Raw genomic sequence first — 13,162 nt, forward strand, 5'->3', positions numbered from 1 at the left:
CTTTCTGTATGTGATAAAAAATATGCAAGGCTGGCTCTGTTATTAGACAGTGCAACAAATGTGGGGGTGGGGGCACAAGAGCAATGGCAAGTTACTGGAGTACATATTCTCCCTACACATTCTGCAGGATGACCTGGGCCTGTGAAGCAGAAGAGGGAAGCACACTCTGGCTCCAGTCTCCAAGAAGAACAAGAACTATTGTTTGGGTTGTGGGTGTGGGTCGAGGAGTGTAGGATTAGAGAACTAGGACTGGGGAGAGACCAAAGTTCAAATCCCCACTTAGTCACAAAGCTCATTGGATAATGTACGACCCATTATGATATCTTAGCCGAATCTGCATCATAGGGCCATTGTGAGGCTAAAAATGGAAAAGATACCCATGCTTGCCATCTTGGGCACCTTGACAGAAAGCCAGGATATAAATGTAAGAAATAATGAATAGGTGTGTGCATAAGCATGTTTGCTAGTTACCGTATTATGGTCTGTTGTAACTTGCTTTGAGGACCAAACAGATTGAAACTTGGCTCCATTCATACTATCACACAATACAACTTTTGCTCTATATGAGATCACTTTCCCTATACAGTATTTGCATCTGGAAAGAAGCTGTGTGCAGACTATCACTTTAATTATTGTCCTGACAAACTGAAAAGCCGCTTACTTAGCTATGATTAGAAATACAAGTGTGGTGGATCTAATACTAAGTTCCTCTACTAGGCAAAAGGACTGAGTCCCCTCTCATAACTATTGTGGAAATGGTCTCAGTGATCCTTAGTAATCTTATAACCATTGCAAATGTAATGAAATGTCAACTTGACTGCATGAGAAAAATATGTTTACGATTTTCCCCATGGCACCTGCTTCTCCATCTCCTCTACCACTCAACAGAGATGTGAAACTACTTGACTGAAATGGAGGATAAATTTATCACTGGTAGTCACTTTTAATGGTCCATGAAACCATTAAAAAGAGAAAATAGATCACACCCCAAACACACATCTCACATGTACTGGAAAGGAAAAGTACTCAGTGGCTGAAGTCCTGTTGCTTAGTGCAGTTGGTTACACTAGACCAGACCCATTAAATCAGTGGGGACTAAGTCAGTTCATGTGTAAGTTCCATTTATTCAAATGGGCCTATTCTAGTTGCAGTTACTCTGCTAAAAGTAAGTCACAGCTAGAACAGGCCCATTAGAATCAATGAAATGTACAGAGGAGTTGACTCAACAAATCCCCAATGATTCAATGGGACTACTCTACTGCAACTTACTATGCTAAGAACAGGATTTCAGCCACTGCTCCATAGGAAAATTGGTTAAAATAGGGAATATTCTTCAAAGAGGAGGAAATTGCTGAGGTAGATCACTTTACATGGAAAAGGCTCACACAGCTATTGAAAAAGAAAGTAGATAGATCATTTTCAGAGCCTGGAAACTGACTTTTTAGAAGGGTGAATATAATGGCATGCAGAAGCCATGCAGAAGAAAAGTTAGTTTTTTAGACTAGAACCACTAGAATTCCCCTGGACTACAAAGAGAACAAACCTATCCATTTTGAAGGAAATCAACCCTGAGTGCTCACTGGAAGGACAGATCCTGAAGCTGAGGCTCCAGTACTTTGCCCATCTCATGAGAAGAGAAGACTCCCTGGAAAAGACCCTGATGTTGGGAAAGTGTGAGGGCAAGAGGAGAAGGGGATGACATAGGATGAGATGGTTGGACAGTGTCATCAAAGCTACCAACATGAATTTGACCCAACTCCAGGACGCAGTGGAAGACAGGAGGGCCTGGCGTGCTCTGGTCCATGGCGTCATGAAGAGTCGGACACGACTTAACGACTGAACAACAACTAGAATTCCCAGTCAGTGTGGTTATCAGCTGACCATGCTGTCTGGAGATGTTAGGTTGTAACTTCCAAGTTTTGTACCATTGACCAGTTACTGATGACTTCAACATTTCATTTTATTAATTCTTCTAAAAGATCTCAAACCACTCTTCTCCTTATCTACAAGTCTATTTAAAAAACTACAGCAGGATCTCCAAATCTATGGGGATCTGTTCCAAGCCCTCCCAAAGATGTTGAAAATGTAGAATGCTATTTTAATAGTGAATGCTATACATCAGGCTTGTCCAACCTGTGGCCCAAGGGCCGCATGCATCCCAGGTCAGCTCGTAATGTGGCCCAGTGCAATTTTTTATTTTTAAAGAAATCCCAAAATTTCACGTTACACTGCCGGCGCTCGCAGCCGGAATGTGGCCGGGTCACGTCACAGCAGTAGAGGGGGAGAGAGGGAAGGAAGGAGTGGGAGGGGAGGGGACAGGGGGGCTACGTGACTGCATTGTGCCATCTCCATCAATAGGTGGACCCCCTCCCGGCCCCATAAAGCCGCTGGAGTCGAAGCTGGCAGCCTCTGCTGTCTGAGATCGCAACTGCCGGTAAGCGCGCTTGGAGTGGAGCTGTGGAGGACGGCTAGGGCTGCCCCCCCCATGCGGACCAAATCAAATTTATGTGCAGCCCAAACCAAATTTTCATCTTCTAATGTGGACCAGGGAAGGTGAAAGGTTGGACACCCCTGCTATACATACCGTAGTGTAGCATCTGGTTCCATCTAGTGCCTGTTCTGGTATTTACATTGTAGTAACCTATTTCACTAGCAAACACAGTACAGTATAGCATGGTCTCTGGCTCCCTCTAGTGGTCAGTTCTGGTAACTTCATTGTTAAAAATATTTTGGGGGATTTTTCTTGTAATGTTTTTATACATTTTCAGATTGTGCGTAAGTGAATCAGAGAATACTGATCCCATGGATGTGGAGATCCTACCAGTCAGAGACAACAGCAGGCTAGATTGGCCAATGGTCTCACTATAAGGCAAATTCCTAGGTAACAGCTGGAAAATTCTTCCATGCTTTTACATACATTTTGTGCTGGCTACATGCTCCCCTACTGTCCTATCTGTCTGTTCCAGCAATCTGTTCTCCGTTCTGCAGCACATTCATTCTTATCCATGTACTGGCGGCAGAGAGAGGCACATCAGATGATTCCAGTAGGAGAAACAAAATGAAGTGCCCGAACCAACCAAGCTGGGGACAGCCTTGCATTCCTAGTTCTCAGATTGTTGCTGGGCAGCAGGACCAACTCAGCAGCAAAGCTCAGAATACATCGTTCTGCCTGTTAATTGTCAAGCAGTTTCTATTGTAAAGCGTCTTCCATCTTTACCTTCTACATAAATCTCTGCAGAGGTGGAGTCTGTCCCATAGATGTTGGATGCAAAGCAGGAGTAACGCCCTGTGTCTTCTTCAAAAGCCTCAACAATGATCAGTGAGTGCTGTTGCCCTGACTGGATGATCTGAATATCCGGTGAGTTTTCAAGCTCTTTTCCTTCACAGTACCATCTGGAAAACAAAAGCAGCATTTGTTACTGTGAGAACCACTTCACAGATGAAACTTGGAAACACAGGGTAACAATAAAAACAGCTGCCCAATCATCCCAATGTACCTCCAGTTCATGAAACTGAAACAAAAAGATGCGGCATCTTTTGTATTCAGTTGCAGGTAGTTAAGACGGATGTTTTCAGTTCAGACGAGAGCATGAAGACCCTACTTGGCTATCAGGAAAGTTGTGCGATAGGATGGAAAACCAGTGTGACAGAGTGGCAGGCTCGGATTAGCCATTAAGCAAAATAAGCATGCACTTAGGGCATCAACAAGGGAAGGGGTCAACACAGTTTTTTTTTCAGTGCTGGATTTTCCATGGTGCAAACGGCACACCTTCCTTAACAGAGCACATCCACCCATCCCTTACTCTGAGCTCATTCTCTCCCTCCCTCAAGAGCACCAAGAAAACCGCCTCCCTACCTAAAGTAATTGAGTACAGACCTGTAAAAACTCAAAACTCAAAAGACTTGCCTAGCGAGAAAACTTATATTCTGTGTGAAATAATCAGTCATCATCATCATTGCTTGGTGATTTTTGTTTGTCTCTATTTTACTTCTGTATTTTGGGAGGTTGGGTGAGAATAAGGATAAAAAGAGCTGCTGGTCTTTTAGACCCATGGACTCTGTACTACATGTGTAAGCCAAAGAAATAACAGCTACTGTTAAAAATGCCCCCAAAGGGGTTTTAAGCTCCTGTTTGAGCTTTTCAGTTTACAGATTTCAACAAAACCTGTCTACATTAATCAAAGTGTGGAAGTGCAAGATTTGACTGGAATCTGATAATTTGATTGCATGTATGATTTTATATATGACATGTGGTTCTTTTTCTGTCATGTGCTATACAATTAAATTACCATATTTTCATGAATATAATTGTATACTTTTTAAAAAAGTCATCGGACCTGTCACACATTATATTTGGAGGAGGCACCGTAATCTTAGAGCCTCTGAAGATATTAATCCAGCCTTGTATCGTGGTTAAAGTATGGGAGGAAAACCACCGAAACTCCACTTAACCCACACTCAGCCATGAAGCTCACAGGCTAACTTAAGGACATCAGATGATGGCATACCCACGTGTACTGTCCAGAGCACCTTTGAATAAGGGTGGGATTGAAAGTCTCCTAAATAGACTAAAAGATAGATGTGGGCCGTATACACACATGAAATCCCAACTCAACCTAAGCAAGCCAGAACAGTCTATATATTCCTAAAACAAAAGATGCCCCTCAGTTTGCAGCATGTCCCGATCATCCTGCCAGTTTTCTTCTGAGAATCCCTTGCACTGTTCGGAGAGGCAGAGACCTGTGAACAAATGAAGTTGCCACAGACTGAATTGTTTTCCCGTCCCTACTTAGCTCAACTGACTAGAGACAAGATAAAAGTGAACCTTCATTTGGGCTTTATCAAAACCAAAAGGAAGAATTACATAGAACAAGCCCACTAACACTGGAGAAACACCTGGAAACAGCAACATGCAGTAAGCTAAAGGCTAGGCCCAAGTGAGGGGAACCTATGCCCCTACCCATATTGTTGGACTCCAGGTCCCATCAGCCCCAGGCAGCAGAGCCCGTCAGTGGTCTGGTGTGATTGGAATTATCTTTAACAACTGAGAGGCAACCAGTTCCCCATCTCTGACTTAAATGTTGAGCTGCTAACAATAGAGATTTGTAAGATGAGGCATGAACCAGAGGAAGAGGAGAACTCAGAGGACGTTTTTCTCCCTTTCTCATGAAGACAGAATTTCCAGTGTGCTCAAGGCAACTAATTGGCAATAGACTGTGATTAAACAAAAATTAAATACCACCCATGCATTAATTGATGAGATGGCTTATATAATAAGACATTGTGGTGATCATTTTTTGTTGTTTTTGGTGTGTGTGTGTGTTTAAAGAGCAAAAAAATATTGTGGAGAACAGGGCGATTAACACCCACAAGAGATAAACAAAATTTTCTTGCTCAAAAATAGCAAAAGGATGGAGCGAAGGACCCGGGGGGGGGAAGTCACATGGCCCTTCTATGCAAGGGTGAGTGATGCCTGTAAGACTGTCTCAGAATACTAAAAAATCACAAGCATAAACTAGATTTCGACTCCACATAATTTCGCATCAGGCTGGGTGTTACAGAGTTGGGGGTAGTGCAGATGAAACATAAAGGTTCCAAAATCCATGGCCAGACCTGCAGGCCAGGTGTCCTTTTTAAACGCAAGTTCCACAACAGGGACCGCAGAATGAGCTCAGAAGTGGTTGGATTCTGATTTCAGCGTAGATTAGAACGACACTTCAAATCATGTTAGGAAAAGGTCTGCCAACTTTTATGTTTCTCCTTCACCACTCCTAGCTCTGTAACATCCAGGCTAATATAGACTCAAGCAGTTTCTAGAGCTTGCTTATATTTTTAGTGGTCTAACAAACATGTCATCTGATTGTTCAAAAGTAAAATGCCATAAAACACCAACTGCTGTACACGGAGGGAAGAAATTTGATGACTTCAGGAAAAAGTATCTGATCACTGGAATGTAGAAATCTGCCTTATAGGAGACTGGACCACTGGTTCATTTAACCCAGTACTGTACAGTATTTTTGACACTGGGCAGCGGTGGCCTCTCAGAGTTTCAGGGAGGATCCTTTTCTTGCCCTGTCTGGAGATGCTAGAGACTGAACTGGAGCCCTTCTCCATGCACTTCATGCACTGAGCTACAACCACCAAGTATCCGGCTTGCCGCTGGATGTTGGACTGCATGGATCTAACTGAAGCAATTCTTATGTTCCTATGTATATAGAGAGCAACTCAACATTTGATTATGTACAAAGGATGGGTCAGTAGACCTTATCTCTAATAAAACAGGAATGGGAGGACATGAGAATTGCCCCAAGGAAAATGAAGGGGAGTTTCATTCCTTACTAGCTGGATGTCTTATGTAGGAAAATAAACTGATAGCCTATGCCAGTGGTTCTTAACCTTTTTGAAAGAAACGCCCCCTTGAGCCATTGAGGAAGTTATCATCGCCCCCCTAGCCATGGTGATATTTATTTATTTATTTATTTATTTATTTATTTATTTATTTATTTATTTATTTATTTATTTATTTATTTATTTATTTATGAAACTTAAATCCAATGACCCCTGGAAAAAAATTCAATTCCAAGAAAATGAAATGCCCCCAAAAAGTAACATTTAATGATTTAGTTGCAAGCGAATTTTAAGACGCAAAAAGAAATATAAAAAGGGCATAAAAACAAACCGCAATACAGGAACTAAAAATTTCAAGACAAAAACTATGAAACTAAATTAAGATTGGAGGAAAATATATATTCATGTACATTGTAAAAAGGCTGCAGCCATCTTCACAGGATTGGCTTGCTCCAGTGCCCCCCTACCGCCCCCCTTCTGCTCCAGCGCCCCCACGCCGCCCCTTTTCGTTCTACTGCCCCCCTGAAAAATGAAATCGCCCCCTGGGGGGCATTATCGCCCACGTTAAGAACCACTGGCCTATGCAATCAATATATTTGCAAATGTTGTCATTTATGAAAACCATATGTATCCATTACATGTTTTGGGAATACACAGCATGCAGCAACTTCCGAAGATGTTAACTGTGTTAAAACAAGGCTTTGCGCAAATTTTACACGTTAGGTGAAATCTTATTGCTTAGCATAGTAGTCACAGCTAGAGTAGGCTCATTAAGTATGGACGAGTTGATTCTCCAAATCCCCAACAACTTCAACAGGCTTACTCTAGTTCTGACTTACTATGCTAAACAACAGGGCTGCAGAGGCATGAACATATTTTGAGCATGGGAGATAACACTAATCCTTAAACTATGGAAACACAACAATAAATTTTCCCCATTTACCCATGCCAGAATGTAATAAGTTCAGAATAACTTGGTGGAAGACTTCTACACGAACTTTTAGGTACCAAAGATTGCAGTGACTATAGGATGATTGGATTAATTTCACTTGCTAGCAAAGGGACACTCAAGATTTTACAACAAAGACTTCTACTACATAGAGAGCAAGAAATATAAAATAGTCAAGCTGGATTTAGAAAAAGAGCAAATATACATTGGCTACTATGGTGTGCTAGATTTCAGCAGAAAGTTGGTCTAACTTTAAAGATCATAACAAGATTTTTGTGTGGATCATGAAAAGCTACTGGTCATTTTAAAAGAATGGCTGTGCCACAATATCTGATTGTCATGATTTGTAAATTATATTCTGGACATGAGACTACTCTTAATACAAAATATGAAGAAACAGAATGGTTTCCAATAAGCAAAAGTGTTAGAAAACGGTGTATTTTATCTCCCTCAGCTCAGTTTGTATGCAGAGTATATGGAAAGCTGAATAAGATTTAAATTATTTGAATGAATATCAATAATTTAGATATGCAGATAATATCCTATTAAAAGCAGAAAATAACAACTAGTTGAAATAACTACTGATTAAGCTGAAAGAAAGTGAAAAAGCAGGATTGCAATTTAACATTAAGGAGACAAAAATTATGCCTACTGAATAATTATATAACTTTTCACAAAGAATAATTCAAGTAGTTAAAGATATTAGAAGCATCAATCCAAATGGAGACTGTAGCAAATAAATCTAATGAACACTAGGACTTGAAAAAGCAGCTATGAAGCAAACAGGAAAGGTTCTTATGAGTAAGGAGGTGCCACTGGAGACCAAGTTATTCATACTATGATCTTCCCAATTAGAAGGGCTGCTGTATCATGAAAAGACAAGGTAAAGGTAAAGGTTCCCCTTGACAATTTTTGTCCAGTCATGTTCGACTCTAGGGGGCGGTGCTCATCCCCGTTTCCAAGCCATAGAGCCAGTGTTTTGTCCGAAGACAATCTTCCGTGGTCACATGGCCAGTGCGACTTAGACATGGAACGCTGTTACCTTCCCACCAAGGTGGTCCCTATTTATCTACTTGCATTTGCATGCTTTCGAACCGCTAGGATGGCAGGAGCTGGGACAAGCAACGGGCGCTCACTCCGTCACGTGGATTTGATCTTACGACTGCTTGGTCTTCTGACCCTGCAGCACAGGCTTCTGCGGTTTAGCCCACAGTGCCACCACAAGACTCCCTGGAAAAAGACAATAATGCTGGGCAAATAGAAGGCAATAGGAAAAGAGGATGACTGAATATGAGATAGACTGAGTCAATAAAGGAAGTCATGGCCTTTGCAAAACTTGAGGAAGGTTATTAATGATAGACGTTTGAGAGGACATCAATTCATAGGGTCACTATAGTTAGGAAAGGATTTGATGGCACCCAACAATAAATACACAAAGATAGTTTTGACAGCAGGTGGTAGAGCCTAAATCTGAATGTCTACAACCTTCTTCTATATTCCTTCTTAAGTCTTTGGTCATGCAGACCTCCTAACATCAACTTCATAACTTCAACTAGCAGTCCCTCCCTGTGCTTCCTTTTTGCACCATGACACCTGAAGCACAGATCTGGAAAACTCAGAACCTTGTGCACTATTTTGTCACACTTTGAGTTGGCATATCAAAGATATTACTTTCCTACAGATTTTGGGATTTTTCTTATGGCCACGACAGCTGTCTTTGCTTTCTATGGAACCCAATGTGACTGACTCCTGAGGAAGCATTCTTAGCATTGGATTGAGAATATGAACAGGAAATCTAAGAGGGCAGTTAGGTTGCTAAGCTGGATCACTCCAATGACCCTAAACCTTGCCAGGTTCCTGCCAGCAGTATGGAAAGAAGGGAGGACCAGCATTTGCTATTACAGTACTTTCTTCCTAGTATGTCTAAAACTTGAGTGTTAAGATAATCAGGAGTGGCCTTCCTCTCGGTCCTGCCACCTTCACTGGTGCATTTGGTGGGGATATGGGAGAGGGATTTCTCTGTTGCTGCTCCCAGACTCTGGAACTCCCTCTCACGGGAGGCTAGACTGACCCCATTTTTATTGTCCATCTGCAAGCAGGCAAGGAGCTTTCTCTTCAGGGAAGCTTTCCTTGAGTGAATGGCTGCTGGGTGGAATTTATAAAACAGACTGTTGTACCTTATTGTTGGAATGTGTTTTGTTGTTGCTCATGTTTTCTTGGTATTGCATTCATTGATGCTTTTAGTATTATCTGCTCCTTGTTACTAACTTAAACACCATTTTTAATTGTTGTACACCACCATGGGTCTATTTTAAGGAGAAAGGCAGGTCAAAAATATTTTCAATAAATAAATCACTGCCGCCACCCCAATTTCCCACTCATTTTGAGTAATGGGAGGGAAACCTTTATAGCAGCTATCAGACATCCACTGTGCTAGAAGTGTGGAAGATGGGTAGGACTCAGAGGACTTTTGATATTGTGCATCCAGAGTTTCCCTGTGTGGCCAGCATGAGAGAGGGCTGGGTGGGGAGCTTTGGGGGTTGCGTACCCAGCACTTCCATGAACATTTCACTGTTTTCCTCTCCCAGTATCAGGAGGGAAAGAGCTGTGAATGCCTTCATACAGGCAGGCAAGTGGAATCTGAGAAGAGGTGAGCTCCATCATGGCTGTAGCCCTGCCTCTGCCCTCAGAGACAGAGATCCAATCATCCTATAGCTTCCCAGGACTGTGAGACTGCAGGGTAAGTGTGAAGGTTGCAAATTCCCAAACAAAGCAAGATTAGGTCATGTTTTTCCCCACTGACATGTCAGAGAATGCTTTCATAGAAAATCCATGACTTACAGCCTGTTTATAGGACTTCAAATCCTCTCGATCCTTTGCAGGCTAGCTTTGTGTGCCAAGTTACAGTAAAATTAATCTAGCAGAAGTGAGCAAGTTGTTTGGAAAGAATGCAGGCACCTCCGAGAAGAGGTGGCAAATGTGGGTCACTGATGACCAATGGAGGAAACACATAAGAGCCTAAAACTGCCCTTATTAGATGACATACTCAGATTGTATTCAGTCTCAGTGGGCCAGCTCTGACGTATATTGCATTCATGGGAAGCTTCCTGAAATGATTCTTGTGGAAAATGTTTCAGTGGAACATCATTCAAGTAACCTACTCAGAGTCAATTGCTGTGATCTGAGCCTGGATCCCTAGCTCTAGTTCATAGGATGACTTCCCAGAAGATTCTGAGGATGATCAGCTCCAGATAAATATTTTCTTAAGTTCTCTTATACAGAAATGTCAAAAACATGCTAAATTTTGACTCTCACAACCCCATGTTGATTTGTGATGCCTAATAACAAATATATTTTCCCTAGTTCTTCAGGGAACTCTGTCAATTATACATAATCTGGGGCAGCCATTCTCAACTTTTTTGGGGGGGCTATAGCCATAAACACAATATGAAGACAATATAGGCCAAATCAGAAATATATAAATCACATAACGAACCTTATAAGCTGATGTGTGAAGAATTGTTTCCAGTCTGTAGTTCCCTTCAAATGTGTCAGCTCCCCTCCAAGGGGCCATATGGCCACATTGTTTGTTTTAACGTTCATCAAATTTCCCTGGGTTTCACATCTGAATACTGATATATGCATACAATTTTGTACTTCAATTGTTAGCAATTGCAATTAACTACGGTTCTCTATGATGTTCTAAGTCTACTGTATTGTGCCTTTTCAAGTTAGTAACGCTATCCATTTAGTTGATTTTTTTCTTCCTGTAAAAATCAGATGCAATATCAGGTGACTGATGAAAATAAGTATTTACCTATCTGTCTGTACATCTTTCTGCCAATCAAGCTACAGAAAATCAAAGAGTTAGCTTGTGAAAAGGGAGTAAAAAACCAACAAGGTTTCTGCTTGTGACAAGTGTTAGTAGAGAACAGAAAGCGGAGAATAATTATGGAGTAATTGTGAGCTCTTGAGACTGTCACTATTTAGAACTTAAGCTACAGTTTGAGAAAAGTACTTTTCTGATGCAATTCCCAGATATCGCCTGCCAGCAGTGATCATGTTAGCTGGGAATTCTGGGAGTTTCATCCAAAAATGATATTTTCCAAGCTCTGATATACACTTTCTATCCCAGCTTTCCGTAAACTGATGTCATTGATAAAGTGCTGGACTACAATTTACAACATTCTCAGCTGCAGATGATGAGAGTTGTGGTCCAACACATGAGGTGGGTGCTGTTGCAGAAGGCTACTCTAAACTTCTTAGAACATTCTTTGATTACATTGAGGAACGTCCCCCCACTACACATTTTTGGTCATCCTCCCCCGCCACCCGTGATCTCTGTTATACTAGCTATAGCATACTGTGGTGCTGTATCGCAAATTTCAGTCAAGTTACACAGACCAGGGGTAAAGCTGCACATACCTATGCTAGTTGTGATGGACCTCCCCCCTAATGAAATTAAAAAGTCTTCACCAGCCTTATATTTACAAAATCAAAAAGGCTTTTACTCAAATCAAGTCCTGGAGAAGGGATTTCACATATGCATGCCCATCATCACATGATGATTACTGCATACGGTTGGTGACTTGCTGGCATAAAATGCCAGCACTGACTGAGCATCCCTGAATTTATACCTCCTATGGAATAACATCAAACACTGTTGTTTGCCAAGAGAGACAACTCACACATTCCTCAATGAGTCATTGAGCAATGCATTATCAAGAGGTGCCCATCAGTACATAGTACATGAGTCAGTTCTGAGAAATATTGAAGTCCAGCTTTTAAAATATCTCAGTAGACCTAAGAAAAGGTTGGATCCACTGTTAATCATTGGCAAGTTCACTGAAATAAATGGGAACTAGGTAAATTGCATGTGTTTTATTGGGTCTACTCTAAGTATAACTCAGTCTCGATCCAACCCAACTATTTATTATTAAGATAGCACTTTGAAAGGGTGGGGAATTAAGTTATGTATCTCTTTCTGTGTGAAGCAATCTGGGGGAAATAGTTTTTAAATATGTTGTAATTAAGCAAACCACCTGGATACAGTGGAAGAAGGATACAAAGAACTTTGGGTATTTTTGGATGGCGTTGCAAGGCTCTTTCTAACCATTATGCCCTAACGGGTTCCACCTGCATGTATGCCTACCCAGAACTTGGAAACGTTGGCGGTACAGCTCACATGGCAGAATTTAACAATAACATGATATCATGTGAACTAATTTTGCTAATTTTAAATATTAAGAAATTCTGCAGGTTTATTAGTTAATCTATTAAACTGTTGTATCATCAAATATTTTAAAAATTGTTTTAAATGATGAATGGGTGTAAGAAGAAACATTAAAATAATGCAATTTCACTTTAGAACCAAGACAAAACAACAACATTTTAATTTGTTGCTCATGAATTTATTGACTAAATGAATTATTTCCAGCTTTTGAGCTGGATTGCTCCATTCCTCTAATGCTCATGTTTTACTTTTTCCCATAAGGACAACTGATGACCTCTTAAATAGGGTGAGTGTAAAGAGAGATCACATGGCAGCTGGGTCTCTTGGCTGTTTCAGGTGGCCATCACTGGCTTCCGGTGTGCAGCGAATGTTACTGTTTCTTGCCTGCTTGCTTCATCCAGCAGACCAGGGATGGGTGAAGTTCAGACAGCCTTTCCTAATCCGAGAATAGTCCAGAAGCAGCCAAAGCCATGGTGAAATTGCCTCCTGTGATCGTTAGACACCACAGGGGAGTTGTTCAGCTTTTTAAAAAGTAAATAATTTGGGGTGAGTGGGGTAAAAGGGCAGCAGCTACAGACCTCCAAGGTCCAGGGTAGATATGTGTGCCCCCCTGGACTTCTGGAACCTGCCCA

General features: G+C 41.4%; 1 protein-coding gene across 5 annotated transcripts in view; it reads right to left on the reverse strand.

The window, feature by feature from the left end:
- Positions 1 to 13,162, reverse strand: part of MYPN (myopalladin) — a 108,839-nt gene that overhangs the window by 56,866 nt on the left and 38,811 nt on the right. For all 5 annotated transcript variants that reach the window (XM_072995197.2, XM_072995195.2, XM_072995194.2 and 2 more), the window contains one exon: positions 3,218 to 3,393. In XM_072995197.2, the coding sequence (XP_072851298.2) occupies positions 3,218 to 3,393 (176 nt within the window). The remainder of the gene's footprint in view (positions 1 to 3,217; positions 3,394 to 13,162) is intronic.

Source organism: Pogona vitticeps, chromosome 3 (assembly GCF_051106095.1).
Source record: "Pogona vitticeps strain Pit_001003342236 chromosome 3, PviZW2.1, whole genome shotgun sequence".
Taxonomy (NCBI): Eukaryota; Metazoa; Chordata; class Lepidosauria; order Squamata; family Agamidae; genus Pogona; species Pogona vitticeps.